The 14,744-nt window shown below is 39.4% G+C and overlaps 1 protein-coding gene across 1 annotated transcript in view; it reads left to right on the top strand.

Annotated features, from left to right (window-relative positions):
* LOC118834881 (transmembrane protein 180-like) overlaps positions 1-14,744 on the top strand; it is a 76,071-nt gene that overhangs the window by 19,168 nt on the left and 42,159 nt on the right. The window contains exons 2-3 of the mRNA XM_036742317.1: positions 11,279-11,456; positions 13,719-14,450. Of these exons, the coding sequence (XP_036598212.1) occupies positions 11,307-11,456; positions 13,719-14,450 (882 nt within the window). The 5' untranslated portion in view covers positions 11,279-11,306. The remainder of the gene's footprint in view (positions 1-11,278; positions 11,457-13,718; positions 14,451-14,744) is intronic.

Here is a 14,744-nt window from a genome sequence, read left to right as displayed (position 1 = left end):
CAACTCACCCTGTGCCCTCTGTCTATGTATATTCCCTTCAACTACACTAATAGTGAGAAAAGTCTTATCAGTTACACACATCATCTTTCCATGTAGGAATATAAACAAAACAGTTCAGCTTTAGTAAGTCCCTTATGATGTCTCTTTCTTGTTTACCTTTTCATGCTTCTCTTGATTCTTGTGTTTGAAAGTCAGATTTTCTATTCGGCTCTGGTCTTTTCACTGAGAAAGCTTGAAAGTCCTCTATTTTATTGAAAGTCCATATTTTGCCTTGGAGTATTATACTCAGTTTTGCTGGGTAGGTGATTCTTGGTTTTAATCCTAAGTCCTTTTAGCTCTGGAATATCATATTCCAAGCCCTTCGATCCTTAATGGAGAAGCTGCTAGATCTTGTGTTATCCTGATTGTGTTTCCACAATACTCAAATTGTTTCTTTCTGGCTGCTTGCAATATTTCCTCCTTGACCTGGGAACTCTGGAATTTGGCCACAATATTCCTAGGAGTTTTCCTTTTGGGATTTTCCAGGAGGAGATTGGTGGATTCTTTCAATTTCTATTTTACCCTCTGGCTCTAGAATATCAGGGCAGTTCTCCTGGATAATTCCTTTAAAGATGATGTCTAGGCTCTTTTTTTGATCATGGCTTTCAGGTAGTCCAATAATTTTTAAATTATCTCTCCTGGATCTATTTTCGATCTCAGTGGTTTTTCCAATGAGATATTTCACACTGTCTTCCATTTTTTCATTCCTTTGGTTCTGTTTTATAATATCTTGATTTCTGATAAGGTCACTGGCTTCTACTTGCTCCAATCTAATTTTTAAGGTAATATTTTCCTCAGTGGTCTTTTGGACTTCCTTTTCCATTTGGTTAATTCTTCCTTTCAAGGCATTCTTCTCATTGGCTTTCTGGAGCTCTTTTGCTATTTGAGTTAGTCTATTTTTTAAGGTGTAATTTTCTTCAGTATTTTTTTGGGTCTCCTTTAGCAAGTCATTGATTTGTTTTTCATGGTTTTCTCGCTTCATTCTCATTTCTCCTCCCAATTTTTCCTCTACTTCTCTTACTTTCCCAATCCATTTTGAGCTCTTCCATGGCCTGAGACCAATTCATATTTTCCTTGGAGGCTTTTGATGTAGGCTATTTGACTTTGTTGACTTCTTCTGGATGTATGTTTTGGTCTTCTTTGTCACCAAAAAAAGATTCTAAAGTCTGAGTCTCAATCTGAGAGTGTTTTCACTGCCTGTTCATGTTCCCAGCCAAGTATTTGACCCTTGAGCTTTTTGTCAGGGTATGACTGCTTGTAGAGTATAGAGTCCTTTGTCCCAAGCTTGAGGGGCTATGCTGTTGTTTTCAGAGCTTTTTCTACACAGCAAGCTCTGCCACACCAGTGATCCTCCTACCCCAAGAACCGCCAACCAGGACCATAGATCCAAGCCGGGCAAAGCAGGCTCTGCACTCCTGCTCTGATCCATCACTTAATTCCTCCCACTGGGTGGGCCTGGGTCTGGAAGCAACTGCAGCTGGAGCTCTGAAAGCAGCCGCAGAGCTGTACCACCTTGCACCACCTCCGCTGCACCCCCTGGCCCCGGGCCAACGGTGCAGTCCTCTCACTCTGATCTAGAAGTTTTTCCACTAACCTACTTTGTTGTCTTTGGCGTTTGTGGGTTGACAAGTCTGATAACTGCCACAGCTCACTGATTCAGGGCGCTAGGGCCTGTTCTGCCCATCTCCCAGTCTGTTTGGTCCTGGCATGCCCACACTGGGCTGTGCTCCACTCTGCTGCCAGCTCTGTGCAACAGACCCTTCCCAGCAACCATCCAGGCTGTTCTGGGCTGGAGCCCTGCTTCCTTCTGCTATTTTGTGTGTTCCACAGCTCTAGAATTTGTTCAGAGCCATTTTTTACAGGTGTTTGGAGGCACCTGGGGGAGCGCGTAAGCAAGTTCCTGCTTTCCAGCTGCCATCTTCGTCATTATTATTCTTGATTGTAAACTTAGATCCTTTGCCTTCTAGAATATCATATTCTAACCTCTCTGTTCTTTTACAGTGGTGACTGCTAAATCTTGTATGTTCCTGACTGCAACTCTGTAGTACTTGAAAGCTTTCTTTATGGCTCCTTGCAGAATTTTTTTTCCATGACCTAAGAGCTCTGGGTTTTGAATATAATATTCCTGGGAATTTTCATTTGGAGTTTCTTTCAGGTGATGAACAGTGGGTTCTTTCAATTTCTACTTTTCCCTCTGGTTCTTTTTGTTTTCTTCTTCACTTGTTTAAAAATTCAAGTTTATTTTATTTTTAATTCCGAATTATCTCTCTCCCCTACTCATTGAGAAGACAAGAAAAACTAAATCCATTAAAAATATGTGTAATCATGCAAAAAAAATTCCTGAATTAACCATGTCCAAAAAAAGAAAGAAAAGAAGACAAGAAAATATGCACTCTGAATACATCCACTCTCTGTCTGGAAGTGAATAGCATATTTCATCATTTGTTCTTTAGAATTGTAATTGATCGTTATGTTGATCAGAGTTCACCAAGTGTTCCAAAGTCGATTATCTTTGCAATATTGCTATCATTGTATACATTGTTTTCCTGGTTATATTCATTTCACTTTGTGTCAGTTAGTGTAAGTCTTCCAAGATTTTTCCGAAACCATCTCTTTCATCATTTTTTAAAGCCCAGTGGTATTGTCACACTTGTACACCACATTTTGTTCAGCCTCATAGTTATCCTCACAGTTTCCAATTCTCTCCCTCTACAAACAGAGCCACTATAAATATTTTTGTACATATGAATCCTTTCTTTGATCTCTTTGGAGTAGAGATCTAGGAGTGGAATTGCTGGGTCAAAGAATAAGCATAGTTTAATAGCTTTTTTGCTGCCTTCTGGTTCTAAGATATCTGGGCAATTTTATTTCATTATTTCTTGAAATATGTTATCTAGACTTTTGTTGTTGTTATTCATGGCTTTCGGGTAGTCCAGTGATTTTTAAATGGTTTTTTTGATCTGTTTTCCAGGGCAGTTGTTTTTACTATAAGATATTTCACATTTTCTTCTATTTTTTTCAGCCTTTTGGACTTTGTTTTATAACTCCTAGATTTCTCATGGAATTATTCATTGCCTTCTGTTTGGTCAATTCTAATTTTCAAGGAGTTATTTTCTTCATTAGTTTTGTACCTCTTTTACCAAGCTGTTAATTTTCTTTTCAGATCTCCCAAAATGAAGTGTATGATCTAGGGAATCTGAGTCTCCTGGTCTGAGCTCTGCAAGTTCCTGACCCAGGTTTGGGTCTATTGGCTTGTCCATGGTTGGGTTTCATTAGATTACTGCTGGATTCAATCACTGTTGGTCCATGAGGAGTGCTGGCTCCCTTTGGTCTGGGAGCCCTTCCGTGCTTATTCCACTGCAGGCTTATGTGCTGGCCTAAGATTAGAACTAGGCTCAGAACCACACATCTGTGTTTCTGGAACTTGTTCCTTGCTTGTCATATAGCTAGGGCCCACACTCACTAGCTCCTCTCCTCCCTGTAACTGTGTCTTGGATGAGCAATGATGCAAGTAATGAGCAACAAAGCTGCTAGATGGCAACTTGCACCTAGCGCTAGTTCAGGGGTCTGCTGGGATTTCTTTTTGCCCTGATTCTTCCTGCTCTGGTGCTTTATCTGGGCCTTTTCTCCATCCCTCTGTGCTAGAATGCTTTCCCCTCCACTGCTGTTTTACATTCTGGCTAGCCCCCGTTGCCAGTGTCCACAGACCTCTCTGTTTCCCTAAGATGTCCTGGGCTGAAAAAAAATTGAATCACTGTGACTTTTCCTTGACTTTCCCAATCAGAATTTGGTCCAGTGCATTTTCTAAGTCATTGTGGATCTGGGTGATCTAAGCAAAAAAGCTTTTTCTCATTACACCATCTTGATGATGCCTCCCCAATGAGATCTTATATGTTTTGCACCTTTCATTCTATCGTGTGACTGTAAAGATCTTGTCTACTAAAGAATATGTAATACTTGTGAAAGCCTGCCAGTTCCCTTCCCAATAATTTCAAGGACGCAGTTCATACCTGTATAAGTAATTCTCATAAAGATTTTTGTAGATATAAGAAAATAGAGCTATCAGTGACAGTTATTGGCATCCTCATGATATATCCTCATGACCATTTAAAAAAGGAATAAAATCCCTGCTTTTTCAAAATATTTTGTATCCTTTCCTCTTTTGAATATCTTGAGAAACAGCACCACAGCAGTCTCAAAACTTTGTTACCTTCAGTGTTGAAGAGCTCTGTGTATCCTTGACTATTTTACCTGCTCTTTCCATCTTTATTTTCCTTTATGCTGTTTCTGTTAATCATGTAGTACATTCAAATTGATATCAAAGTTCAAACATGTTAGCTTTGTTGCTAACATGTTTCTATTCTATTCTAACTCTATTTCTTAGAGAAAATTTGAGAAATCTTTCCCATTTGGCGTGTCTCTGAGAGTGTCTGTGATCCTTAATTTTTCATCTTTATGAACCCTAAGGATGATTTTATTGAATTGACTCTCTTGCCAAACTTTCTGAAAATTGTTTTTTTCCTTTGCTACTAGTCCCTGTTTTATGAGGTATTACTGCTCATAACTTTTTGGCATCATCGATAAAATTTTACAGAAGAGTTTATATTCTGAACTGCTGTTACTCTTAGCTCGCACATCTGTCTGCTTAGCAGGTAAATCAAATTTTTATTGACTAAAGTGGTTTCAAGGCCAACTGATCTGATTTTTTCCCTTTGTTGGCTGATTTACATGAGTTAAATTTCTGTAGCAAATAGTAATAGTCTTTGTCAACATTTGCAGTAAAAAAAAAAGTCAGCTTGTATATTGTCACAAACATACCATGTACCACACATACCATTACTAATTGGATTTTATAAATATGAAAAGTAATTTCAAGATATGTTCTTCCAGAGCAATCAACATGCAAATTAAGATGTGTTAAAACTGAGTAAAGACTCTTTTTTTAAAAGTTAAGTTTTTATTGATGTGTTGGTATTTTTTATATCACTGTACTTTTCCCCAATATCCCTCCCCCTCCCAGAGAATGATCACATATATCAAGTATTTTTTTAAGACAAATAAAAATTACTGATCGGTACATTGAAGAAGTCTGAAAATATGTGCAGTGTACACTTGTGGACCTCTCACCTCTGTAAAGGGGGTTGAGAGTAGGTGAGAGTGACTTCTCTTGTCTCTTTTTTTTTCCTTTGTTATTTATTCATTTAATATTTTTAGTTTTCAGCATTGATTTTCACAAGAGTTTGAATTACAAATTTTCTCCCCATTTCTACCCTCCAAGATGGTGCATATTCTGATTGCCCCATTCCCCAGTCAGCCCTCCCTTCTGTCACCCCACTCCCCTCCCATCCCCTTTTCCCTTACTTTCTTGTAGGGCAAGATAGCTTTCTATGCCCCATTGCCTGTATATCTTATTTCCTAGTTGCATGTAAAAACTTTTTTTTGAACATCTGCTTTTAAAACTTTGAGTTCCAAATTCTCTCTTCTCTTCCCTCCCTACCCACTCTCCCTAAGAAGGCAAGCAATTCAACATAGGCCATATGTATATCATTATGCAAAACCCTTCCACAACACTCATGTTGTGAAAGACTAACTATATTTTGCTCCTTCCTATCCTATCCCCCTTTATTCAGTTTTCTCCCTTGACCCTGTTCCTTTTTGAAAGTGTTTGTTTTAGATTGCCTCCTCCCCCTATTTGGCCTCCTTTCTATCGTCCCCCCCTTTTTTTATGTCCTTCCTCCTTCTTTCATGTGGGGTAAGATACCCAATTGAGTGCGTATGTTATTCCCTCCTCAGGTCAAATCTGATGAGAGCAAGATTCCCTCATTCCCCCTCACCTGCCCCATCTTCCCTTCCCACAGAACTGCTTTTTCTTGCCACTTTCATGTAAGATGATTTACCCCATTCTATTTCTTCCTTTCTCCCTCTCTCAATATATTCCTCTCTCATCCATTAATTTTATTTTATTTTTTTAGATATCATCCCTTCATATTCAACTAACGCTGTGCCCTCTGTCAATGCATATATATGTGTGTGTGTGTGTGTCTATCTGTATGTATGTATGTATGTACGTATGTATATTCCCTTCAGCTACCCTAATACTGAGGTCTCATGAATTATACACATCGTCTTTCCATGTAGGAATGTAAACAAAACAGTTCAGCTTTAGTAAGTCCCTTATGATTTCTCTTTCTTGTTTACCTTTTCATGCTTCTCTTGATTCTTGTGTTTGAAAGTCAAATTTTCTATTCAGGTCTGGTCTTTTCACTGAGAATGAAAGCCCATATTTTGCCTTGGAGCATGATACTCAGTTTTGCTGGGTAGGTGATTCTTGGTTTTAATCCTAGCTCCATTGACCTTCGGAATATCATATTCCAAGCCCTTCGATCTCTTAATGTAGAAGCTGCTAGATCTTGGATTATTCTCATTGTGTTTCCATAATACTCAAATTGTTTCTTTCTGGCTGCTTGCAGCATTTTCTCCTTGATCTGGGAGCTCTAGAATTTCGTGACAATATTCCTGGGAGTTTTCTTTTTGGGATCATTTTCAGGAGGTCATCAGTGGGTTCTTTCAATTTCTATTTTACCCTCTGGCTCTAGAATATCAGGGCAGTTCTCTTTGATAATTTCTTGAAAGATGATATCTAGGCTCTTTTTTTGATCATGGCTTTCAGGCAGTCCAGTAATTTTTAAATTATCTCTCTTGGATCTGTTTTCCACCTTAGTGATTTTTCCAATGAGATATTTCACATTGTCTTCCACTTTTTCATTCCTTTGGTTCTGTTTTATATATCTTGATTTCTCATCAAGTCACTAGCTTCCACTCACTCCAATCTAATTTTTAAGGTAGTATTTTCTTCAGTGGTCTTTTGGACCTCCTTTTCCGTTTGGCTAATTCTACCTTTCAAGTCATTCTTCTCCTCATTGACTTTTTGGAGCTCTTTTGACATTTGAGTTAGTCCATTTTTTAAGGTGTTATTTTCTTCAGTATTTTTGGGGGTCTCCTTTAGTGAGCTGTTGACTTGTTTTTCATGTTTTTCTCACATCACTCTCATTTCTCTTCCCAATTTTTCCTCAACTTCTCTTACTTGCTTTTCCAAATCCTTTTTAAGCTCTTCCATGGCCTAAGACCAGTTCATGTTTTTCTTGGAGGCTTTTGATGTAGGCTTTTTGACTTTGTTGACTTCTTCTGGCTCTATGTTTTGGTCTTCTTTGTCACCAAAGAAAGATTCCAAAGTCTGAGTCTGAATCTGAGAGTGTTTTTGCTTCCTGGCCATGTTCCCAGCCAACTACTTGACCCTTGAGCTTTTTGTCAGGGTATGACTGCTTGTAGAGTAGAGAGTACTTTGTCCCAAGCTTGGGGGGGGCTGTGCTGTTGTTTTCAGAGCTACTTCTACACAGCAAGCTCTACCACACCAGTGCTCCTCCTCCCCCAAGAAATGCCAACCCAGACTGTGACTCAGATCCAAGCAGGCTCTGCACTCCTGCTCTGATCCACCACTTAATTCCTCCCACCAGGTGGGCCTAGGGCCGGAACCAACTGCAGCTATCATTCTGTAAGCAGCCTCAGAGCTGTACCACTTCTGCTGCCCTGGGGTGGTGGACAAACTGCGAACTCCTCTCACTCTGTCCCTGCAGTTTTTCCCACTGTCGTTCTCTATTGTCTTTGGTGTTTGTGGGTTGAGAAGTCTGGTAACTGCCACAGCTCACTGATTCAGGGCACTAGGGCCTGTTCTGCTGGGCTCTTGGTCTGGTTAGTCTAGCCGTGGCCCACTCTGGACTCTGCTCTGCTCTGCTCCACTCCCAGCACGGTGTGATAGACCCTTCCCTGCAACCATCCATGTTGTCCTTGGCTGGAGCCCTGCTTCCCTCTGCTATTTTGTGGGTTCTGCAGTTCTAGAATTTGTTCAGAGCCATTTTTATAGGTGTTTGGAGGGACCTGGGGGAGAGATCACGCAGGTCCCTGCTTTCCAGATGCCATCTTGGCTCTACCCCCCATGTCTCTTCTTTTAAACTACTTATTCTTCATATTTCTGTTACATTCACTTATGATTTTTTTTTGGTGGGTCTTTCTGTTTACATTATTGTAGTCGTATTGTGTATATTGTTCTGTTGGCTCTGCTTACTTTACTTTGTATCACTTCATGTTGATCTTTCTATGCTTTTCTGTTTGCATCACATTTTTTGCATAAAGACTTCACTAGGGCTGGAAAGCAGGGACTAGCATGAGCTCCCCATTGAGTCCCTCCAAAAACCTATAAAAAATGGCTCTGAACCAATTCTAGAACTGCAGAACCCGCAAAATAGCAGAGGGAAACAGGGCTCCAGCCCAGGAAAGCCTGGATGGTCTTTGGGTGAGGTCTATCCTGCATGGAGCTGGGAGCAGAGCAGAGCCCAGTGTGGGCGGTGCAGACCAACCAGACCAGGAGCCAGGCAGAGCATGCTCTACCGCCCTGAATCAGTGAGCTGCAGCAGTTCCCAGACTTCTCAACCCACAAACACCAAAGACAACAGAGAAGGTTAGTGGAAAAAGCTGGGGGAGTGGAAGAAGTTCGGGTTCAGCCACCGCCCCCAGGGCAGCGGGGGTGGAGCAGCTACAGAACTACAGCTGCAGTTACTTCCGGCCCCAGGCCCACCTGGTGGGCGGAATTAAGTGGCAGATCAGAGCAGGAGTGAAGAGCCTGGTGGAGATTTAAGTCCAGTCTGGGTTGGGGGTTCTTGGGGAAGGAGCAGTGCTGGTGTGGCAGAGCTGGCGCATCCCCCCAAGCTTGGAACATAGTTCTCTTAACTCTACAAGCAGTCATACTCCGCTGAAAAACTCAAAGGTCAAGTTAGTTGGCTGGGAACATGGCCAAGCAGTGAAAACGCACCCAGATTCAGTCTCAGACTTTGGAATCTTTCTTTGGTGACAAAGAAGACCAAAACATACAGCCAGAAGAAGTCAACAAAGTCAAAGAGCCTACAACAGAAGCCTCCAAGAAAAACATGAACTGGTCTCAGGCCATGGAAGAGCTCAAAAAGGATTTGGAAAAGCAAGTAAGAAAAGTAGAGGAAAAATTGGGAGGAGAAGTGAGAATGATGCGAGAAAACCATGAAAAACAAGTCAATGACTTGCTAAAAGAGACCCCAAAAAATACTGAAAAATACACTGAAGAAAACAACACCTTAAAAAATACACTAACTCAAATGTCAAAAGAGCTCCAAAAGGCCAATGAGGAGAAGGCCTTGAAAGGCAGAATTAGTCAAATGGAAAAGGAGGTCCAAAAGACCACTGAAGAAAATACTACCTTAAAAATTAGATTGGAGCAAGTGGAAGCTAGTGACTTGATGAGAAATCAAGCAGAACCAAAGGAATGAAAAAATAGAAGACAATGTAAAATATCTCATTGGAAAATCCGCTCGGCTGGAAAATAGATCCAGGAGAGATAATTTAAAAATTATTGGACTACCTGAAAGACATGATCAAAAAAAGAGCCCAGATATCATCTTTCAAGAAATTATCAAGGAGAACTGCCCTGATATTGTAGAACTACAGGGCAAAATAGAAATTGAAAGAATCCACTGATCGCCTCCTCAAATAGATCCCAAAAAGAAATCTCCTATGAATATTGTCGCCAAATTCCAGAGCTCCCAGATCAAGGAGAAAATACTGCAAGCAGCCAGAAAGAAACAATTTGAGTATTGTGGAAACATAATCAGAATAATCCAAGATCTAGCAGCTTCTACATTAAGAGATCAAAGGTCTTGGAATACGATATTCCGGAGGTCAGTGGAGCTAGGATTAAAACCAAGAATCACCTACCCAGCAAAATTGACTATCATGCTCCAAGGCAAAATATGGATTTTCAATAAAATAGAGGACTTTCAAGCTTTCTCAGTGAAAAGACCAGACCTGAATAGAAAATTTGACTTTCAAACACAAGAATCAAGAGAAGCATGAAAAGGTAATCAAGAAAAAGAACAAGAAAAAGAAATTGCAAGGGACTTACTAAAGTTAAACTGTTTTGTTTACATTCCTACATGGAAAGATGATGTGTATGATTCATGAGATCTCAGTATTAGGGTAGCTGAAGGAAATATGCATATATATACATATATATATATATACATACATATATCTTTATATATATGTATATGTGAGTGTGTATGTATGTGTGTGTATATATATATTAAATATATATATATATATATATATAGAGAGAGAGAGAGAGAGAGAGTGGGCACAGGGCGAGTTGAAGATGAAGGGGAGGTATCTAAAAGAAATCAAATCAAATTAAGGGATGAGAGAGGAATATATTGAGAGAGGGAGATAGGGAGAGATAGAATGGGGTAAATTATCTCACATAAAAGTGGCAAGAAAAAACAGTTCTCTAGGAAGAGAAGAGAAGTCAGGTGAGGGGGAATGAGTGAATCTTGCCCTCATCAGATTTGACCTGAGGAGGGAATACCATACATACTCAATTGGGTATCTCACCCCCCAGGAAAAAAGGAGGAAGAAGATAAAAAAGGGGGGATTACAGAAGGGAGGGCAGATGGGGGTGGAGGTAATCAAAAACAAACACTTTCGAAAGGGTACAGGGTCAAGGGAGAAAATTCAATAAAGGGGGATAGGTTAGGAAGGAGCAAAATACAGTGAGTCTTTCTCAACATGAGTATTATGGAAGGGTTATACATAATGATACGCATGTGACCTATGTTGAATTGCTTGACTTCTTAGGGAGGGTGGGTGGGAAGGGAAGAGGGGAGAGAATTTGGAACTCAAAGTTTTAAAAACAGATGTTCAAAAACAACAAAAAAACAAAAAACAAAAAAAGTTTTTGCATGCAACTGGAAAATAAGATACACAGGCAGTGGGACATAGAAATTTATCCTGCCCTACAATAAAGGAAGGGAAAAGGGGATGGGAGGGGAGTGGGGTGACAAAAGGGAGGGCTAACTGGGGAACAGGGCAACCAGAATATACGCCATCTTGGAGTGGGGGGAAGGGTAGAAATGGGGAGAAAATTTGTAATTCAAACTCTTGTGAAAATCAATGCTGAAAACTAAATATGTCAAATAAAATAAATAAATAAAAAGACTTCACTAGTCAGTTTCAATTACTGTAAGATGCCCATACTAATTTTTTCTTTAATATTGTCTTGTACTAAATCAGTTGAAATTATATGCTTTTATTAACTACACAGCCTTTGCAATAGTTTTAGTAACATGTAGAATGACAGTCTTTTTACATTTGTTTATCACAGAGGGAAGAAGTCATCCTCTGCATGGAAAATGAAGCTTGTACGAATTCATGCCAATGCTCTGGCATATTCCATGACTACCCTAGGGACTGGGATGATGAACACGGTCTTTAATTTTTACTACATGCAGCTTTTTTTGAAGCAATACAAGATTTCAGAAGCTGCCTTTCACCAGTCTCAGGTAAGAGAGTTCCCTTGTGGTCCTTTGCTTTTAGAAAGAGCTGCTTCTCCTCCATAGCAATGCAGTAAATAATGGGGCATGTCAGTGAGCTATTCCCTGAAAGTCTGTAGGAGTTTGTCTATAATATGGAAAGCAGTTTGGAATCCTTTAGCTGTGGAATCTTCAAGTTATAAAATGTTAATTCCATAACTGGTAGTATAAGGCAGTGTTTTTAAAAAGTAATTACCCACTTGTGTAGGATGAATAAAGATGTTTGCCGAGTGAATAGTAATGTTCATTGTACATCAAACAGGTTTGAACTGCTTGGCATAAACACACAGATGTTTACAAACGATAACAACCCATCCATCTGCCAGTAAGTCATCTAGCAGTTTACTCCTGTTGGTAATATATGAAACCAAAAATAAGAAAGAAAAAGGCCTCCCACCAAAGAAACCACTCTTACAAAGCCTTTGTACTATAACTAAAAATTTCATTCTTTTAATGATCACAAGATTAGGGCAGCTAGGTGGCGTAGTGGATAGAGCACCGGCCCTGAAGTCAAGAGGACTTGAGTTCAAATCTAGTGTTAAGATACTTACTAGCTGTGTGACCCTGGGCAAGTCACTTAACCCTGATTGCCTTCCCCTCCCCACCCCCCCAAAAATAATCATAAGGCCAAGCCTTTATAACCTAGGTTCCAAAAGTGTGTTTTAAAAAAATTTTATAACTGTATTTCAGTATAATTGGTTTCCATTATAACATTGTGTTTTTTATTTTATGCATTTAAAAACATTCTTCTGAGAAGAGGGTTTCATCAGATTGCCAAAGCCACCCCTGACTTTAGAGCCTTATCATCTCTTACTTAGTATAAGCTTTTTATTTTTTTTTAAACCTTGATTATATGGCTCCCCTGCATGTAGCTTATTAGAAATAGCAAACTAGAAGGCATTGGGTTTAGGGATTGGTTTCAGGAGGCAGGCATCAAGGGAGATGGCAAAATAACAAAACTACAAAAACAAACAGAAAACCAGACTACATAGAACTATAGTCTTATCCTGCATAATAATACATATTTACAATAATGATGTTTAATAATCAAGAAAAGGTTGAATTATGTTCAATATATGTTGTTTGAGAGGGAGTCTAGTGTAGTGATTAGAGAGCTGGACTCTGAATTAAATCTGAGTTCAAGCCCCCACTCTGGGAAATACTGGCTCTGTGACCCTCAAGTCACTTAAATTCTTAGTGCCCTAGTTCTTCAATAATTGAGTTTCCTCACTGAAAGTTCCTATGCTAATCGAAGTTAGAACCAAAAAAATCTGTTAAGCAGAAGGTAAGTGTATAGTGAATTTTCATCAAAAATGGATAAAATGAAAAAGTTTAACAGCTATTAGAATATCATTTATGTATAGTTCTTTCTCTCATAAGGCTAGATAATTAAGGTGTTACTTTTATAGGGCTATTTATAGATATTTATAACTTGTGTTGAAACTGTTAATAGCTATGGCACATTCATCAGAAGGTGGATAAAGTACGTGAGAAAAGACCCTTAAAATTTAGAATGGCAGAAACTGTCACAAAGTTTGGCATTCATTTCTGATAATAGCATCATGATTCCTTTGTAGGAAGCAAAGATTGGTGTCTTAATTTTCCTGGTAGAGGTATAGAAGAACAAGGTTGTTAATGCCTTAGTTACATCAATATGGATCTCAAAGGGATATTACAGTTTTAACACGCATGCCCCCTGCTGGTTCTGAATAAAAACTTGATACATTTTGGTGTTACTTTGATTTGTTGGAAATGCAGAGTTATAGGGGCCCTGGGGATGATCTGATTCAGCCTATTCTCATTACTGATGAGGAAACTGAGGAACAAAAACATTCTTTTTCTCACCCAGGGTCACACAGCTAGTGTCAGAGATGTGATTAAAGCACACATCTTTTGGCTTTCAGTTGAGCGTTCTTTCTGCTACAAGTGCCTTTCATGGTTCACTGTTTCCCAGAGGCTCAAGAGAAGTAGCCTGGCCCAAATCACAGAGACAATTGCTAGAAAACAGCTTTTACCTTATTGATCAATGCACAAGACGACTGAGACTCCTTGTATTTTAGGTAATTCTTAAGTCACCCAGCTGTCCATTCCAGGACATCTCTGGCATCTGCTGTGCCACCAGGCATGCAATCTAAACAAATACTCGATTACATTAAAAAAAAAGTTTTGGGCTGCTTTTAGCTTATTTCTGTATTGATTGAACAATCCTTCATGTTCTTTTCTTTCTTTTAGGTGATTTTTATGATCTGGAATGCTCTTAATGACCCTCTTTTTGGATATATTCAAGACAACGCCAAGGCATCTTGTTGTTCAGAACGTCAGATTGCTATCTTGTATGGTGCGCCTTTCTATGCATTGGCTTTCTTACTTCCTTGGTTCCCTTGGAAACACTACGAAGAAGGTGACTGGCTTAGCGGGCTTCAGCTTGTGGTATCTTTATGTGCTTTTGATGGCATGTTGACTTTTGTACAGCTAGCCCAGTGTGCCCTTTTTGCAGAGATTTCCACTCAACATGAGAGCCGACTTCGGCTTGTTAAATATAACCAAGTGGCATCACTAGTGGGATCTACCAGCATACTTTTTGTTGGCCTTATCTCTGATAACATGGAAAATTTACTCCATTTCCAGGCTTTGTCCATTGTCATTGCTGTTCTTGCTACTGCCTGCCTTTTTTATACTGGTATTTACAGTATAAGTCACTATGAACTTAAAGGAAGCCCTCGAGAAACCAATATCTCAGAGAGTAAATCGGAACTCTCCTGGGCGTCAGTCATCTTGTTGACCAGAGAGATATTAACCCAGAAAAACTTTCTGCTTTTCTTGGCAATGAATTTCTTCCAGGTCTTTCATTTAACCTTCTTCAGCAACTTCATGATGATCTTTGCAGATAACCTCATCCCCAAAGATGCTTTTTCTTCTTCTGTGAGGAGCATCATGTACGGGGCAGGGTTTATTTGTCCACAGGTATGTAATAGTATTTTTAATCTTTCCTACAGGGATGAAGCAACATTAAACTCTTTGCTGGCTTTAAAATCAGCAGTGCCCCAAACTAGCCATTGTCAAGAGACCAGAGAAAGGAAGAAATAAAACAAATGCAAGTAAATATCTGATCATTGTAATTTGTTGTACAAACTAACGTGGGTCTTTTAAATATGAAGCACAATTGATCCTAGCACACTGAGGACATATATAGACATACACAGAGATTTATAAATAAGTAAAAATACATTTATTCTTCATACATCCATACATATATAT

Source organism: Trichosurus vulpecula, chromosome 1 (genome assembly GCF_011100635.1).
Source record: "Trichosurus vulpecula isolate mTriVul1 chromosome 1, mTriVul1.pri, whole genome shotgun sequence".
NCBI classification, from domain to species: Eukaryota; Metazoa; Chordata; class Mammalia; order Diprotodontia; family Phalangeridae; genus Trichosurus; species Trichosurus vulpecula.
Note: the sequence above shows the minus strand (reverse complement) of the source record. Positions and strands in the feature narration are given on the sequence as shown.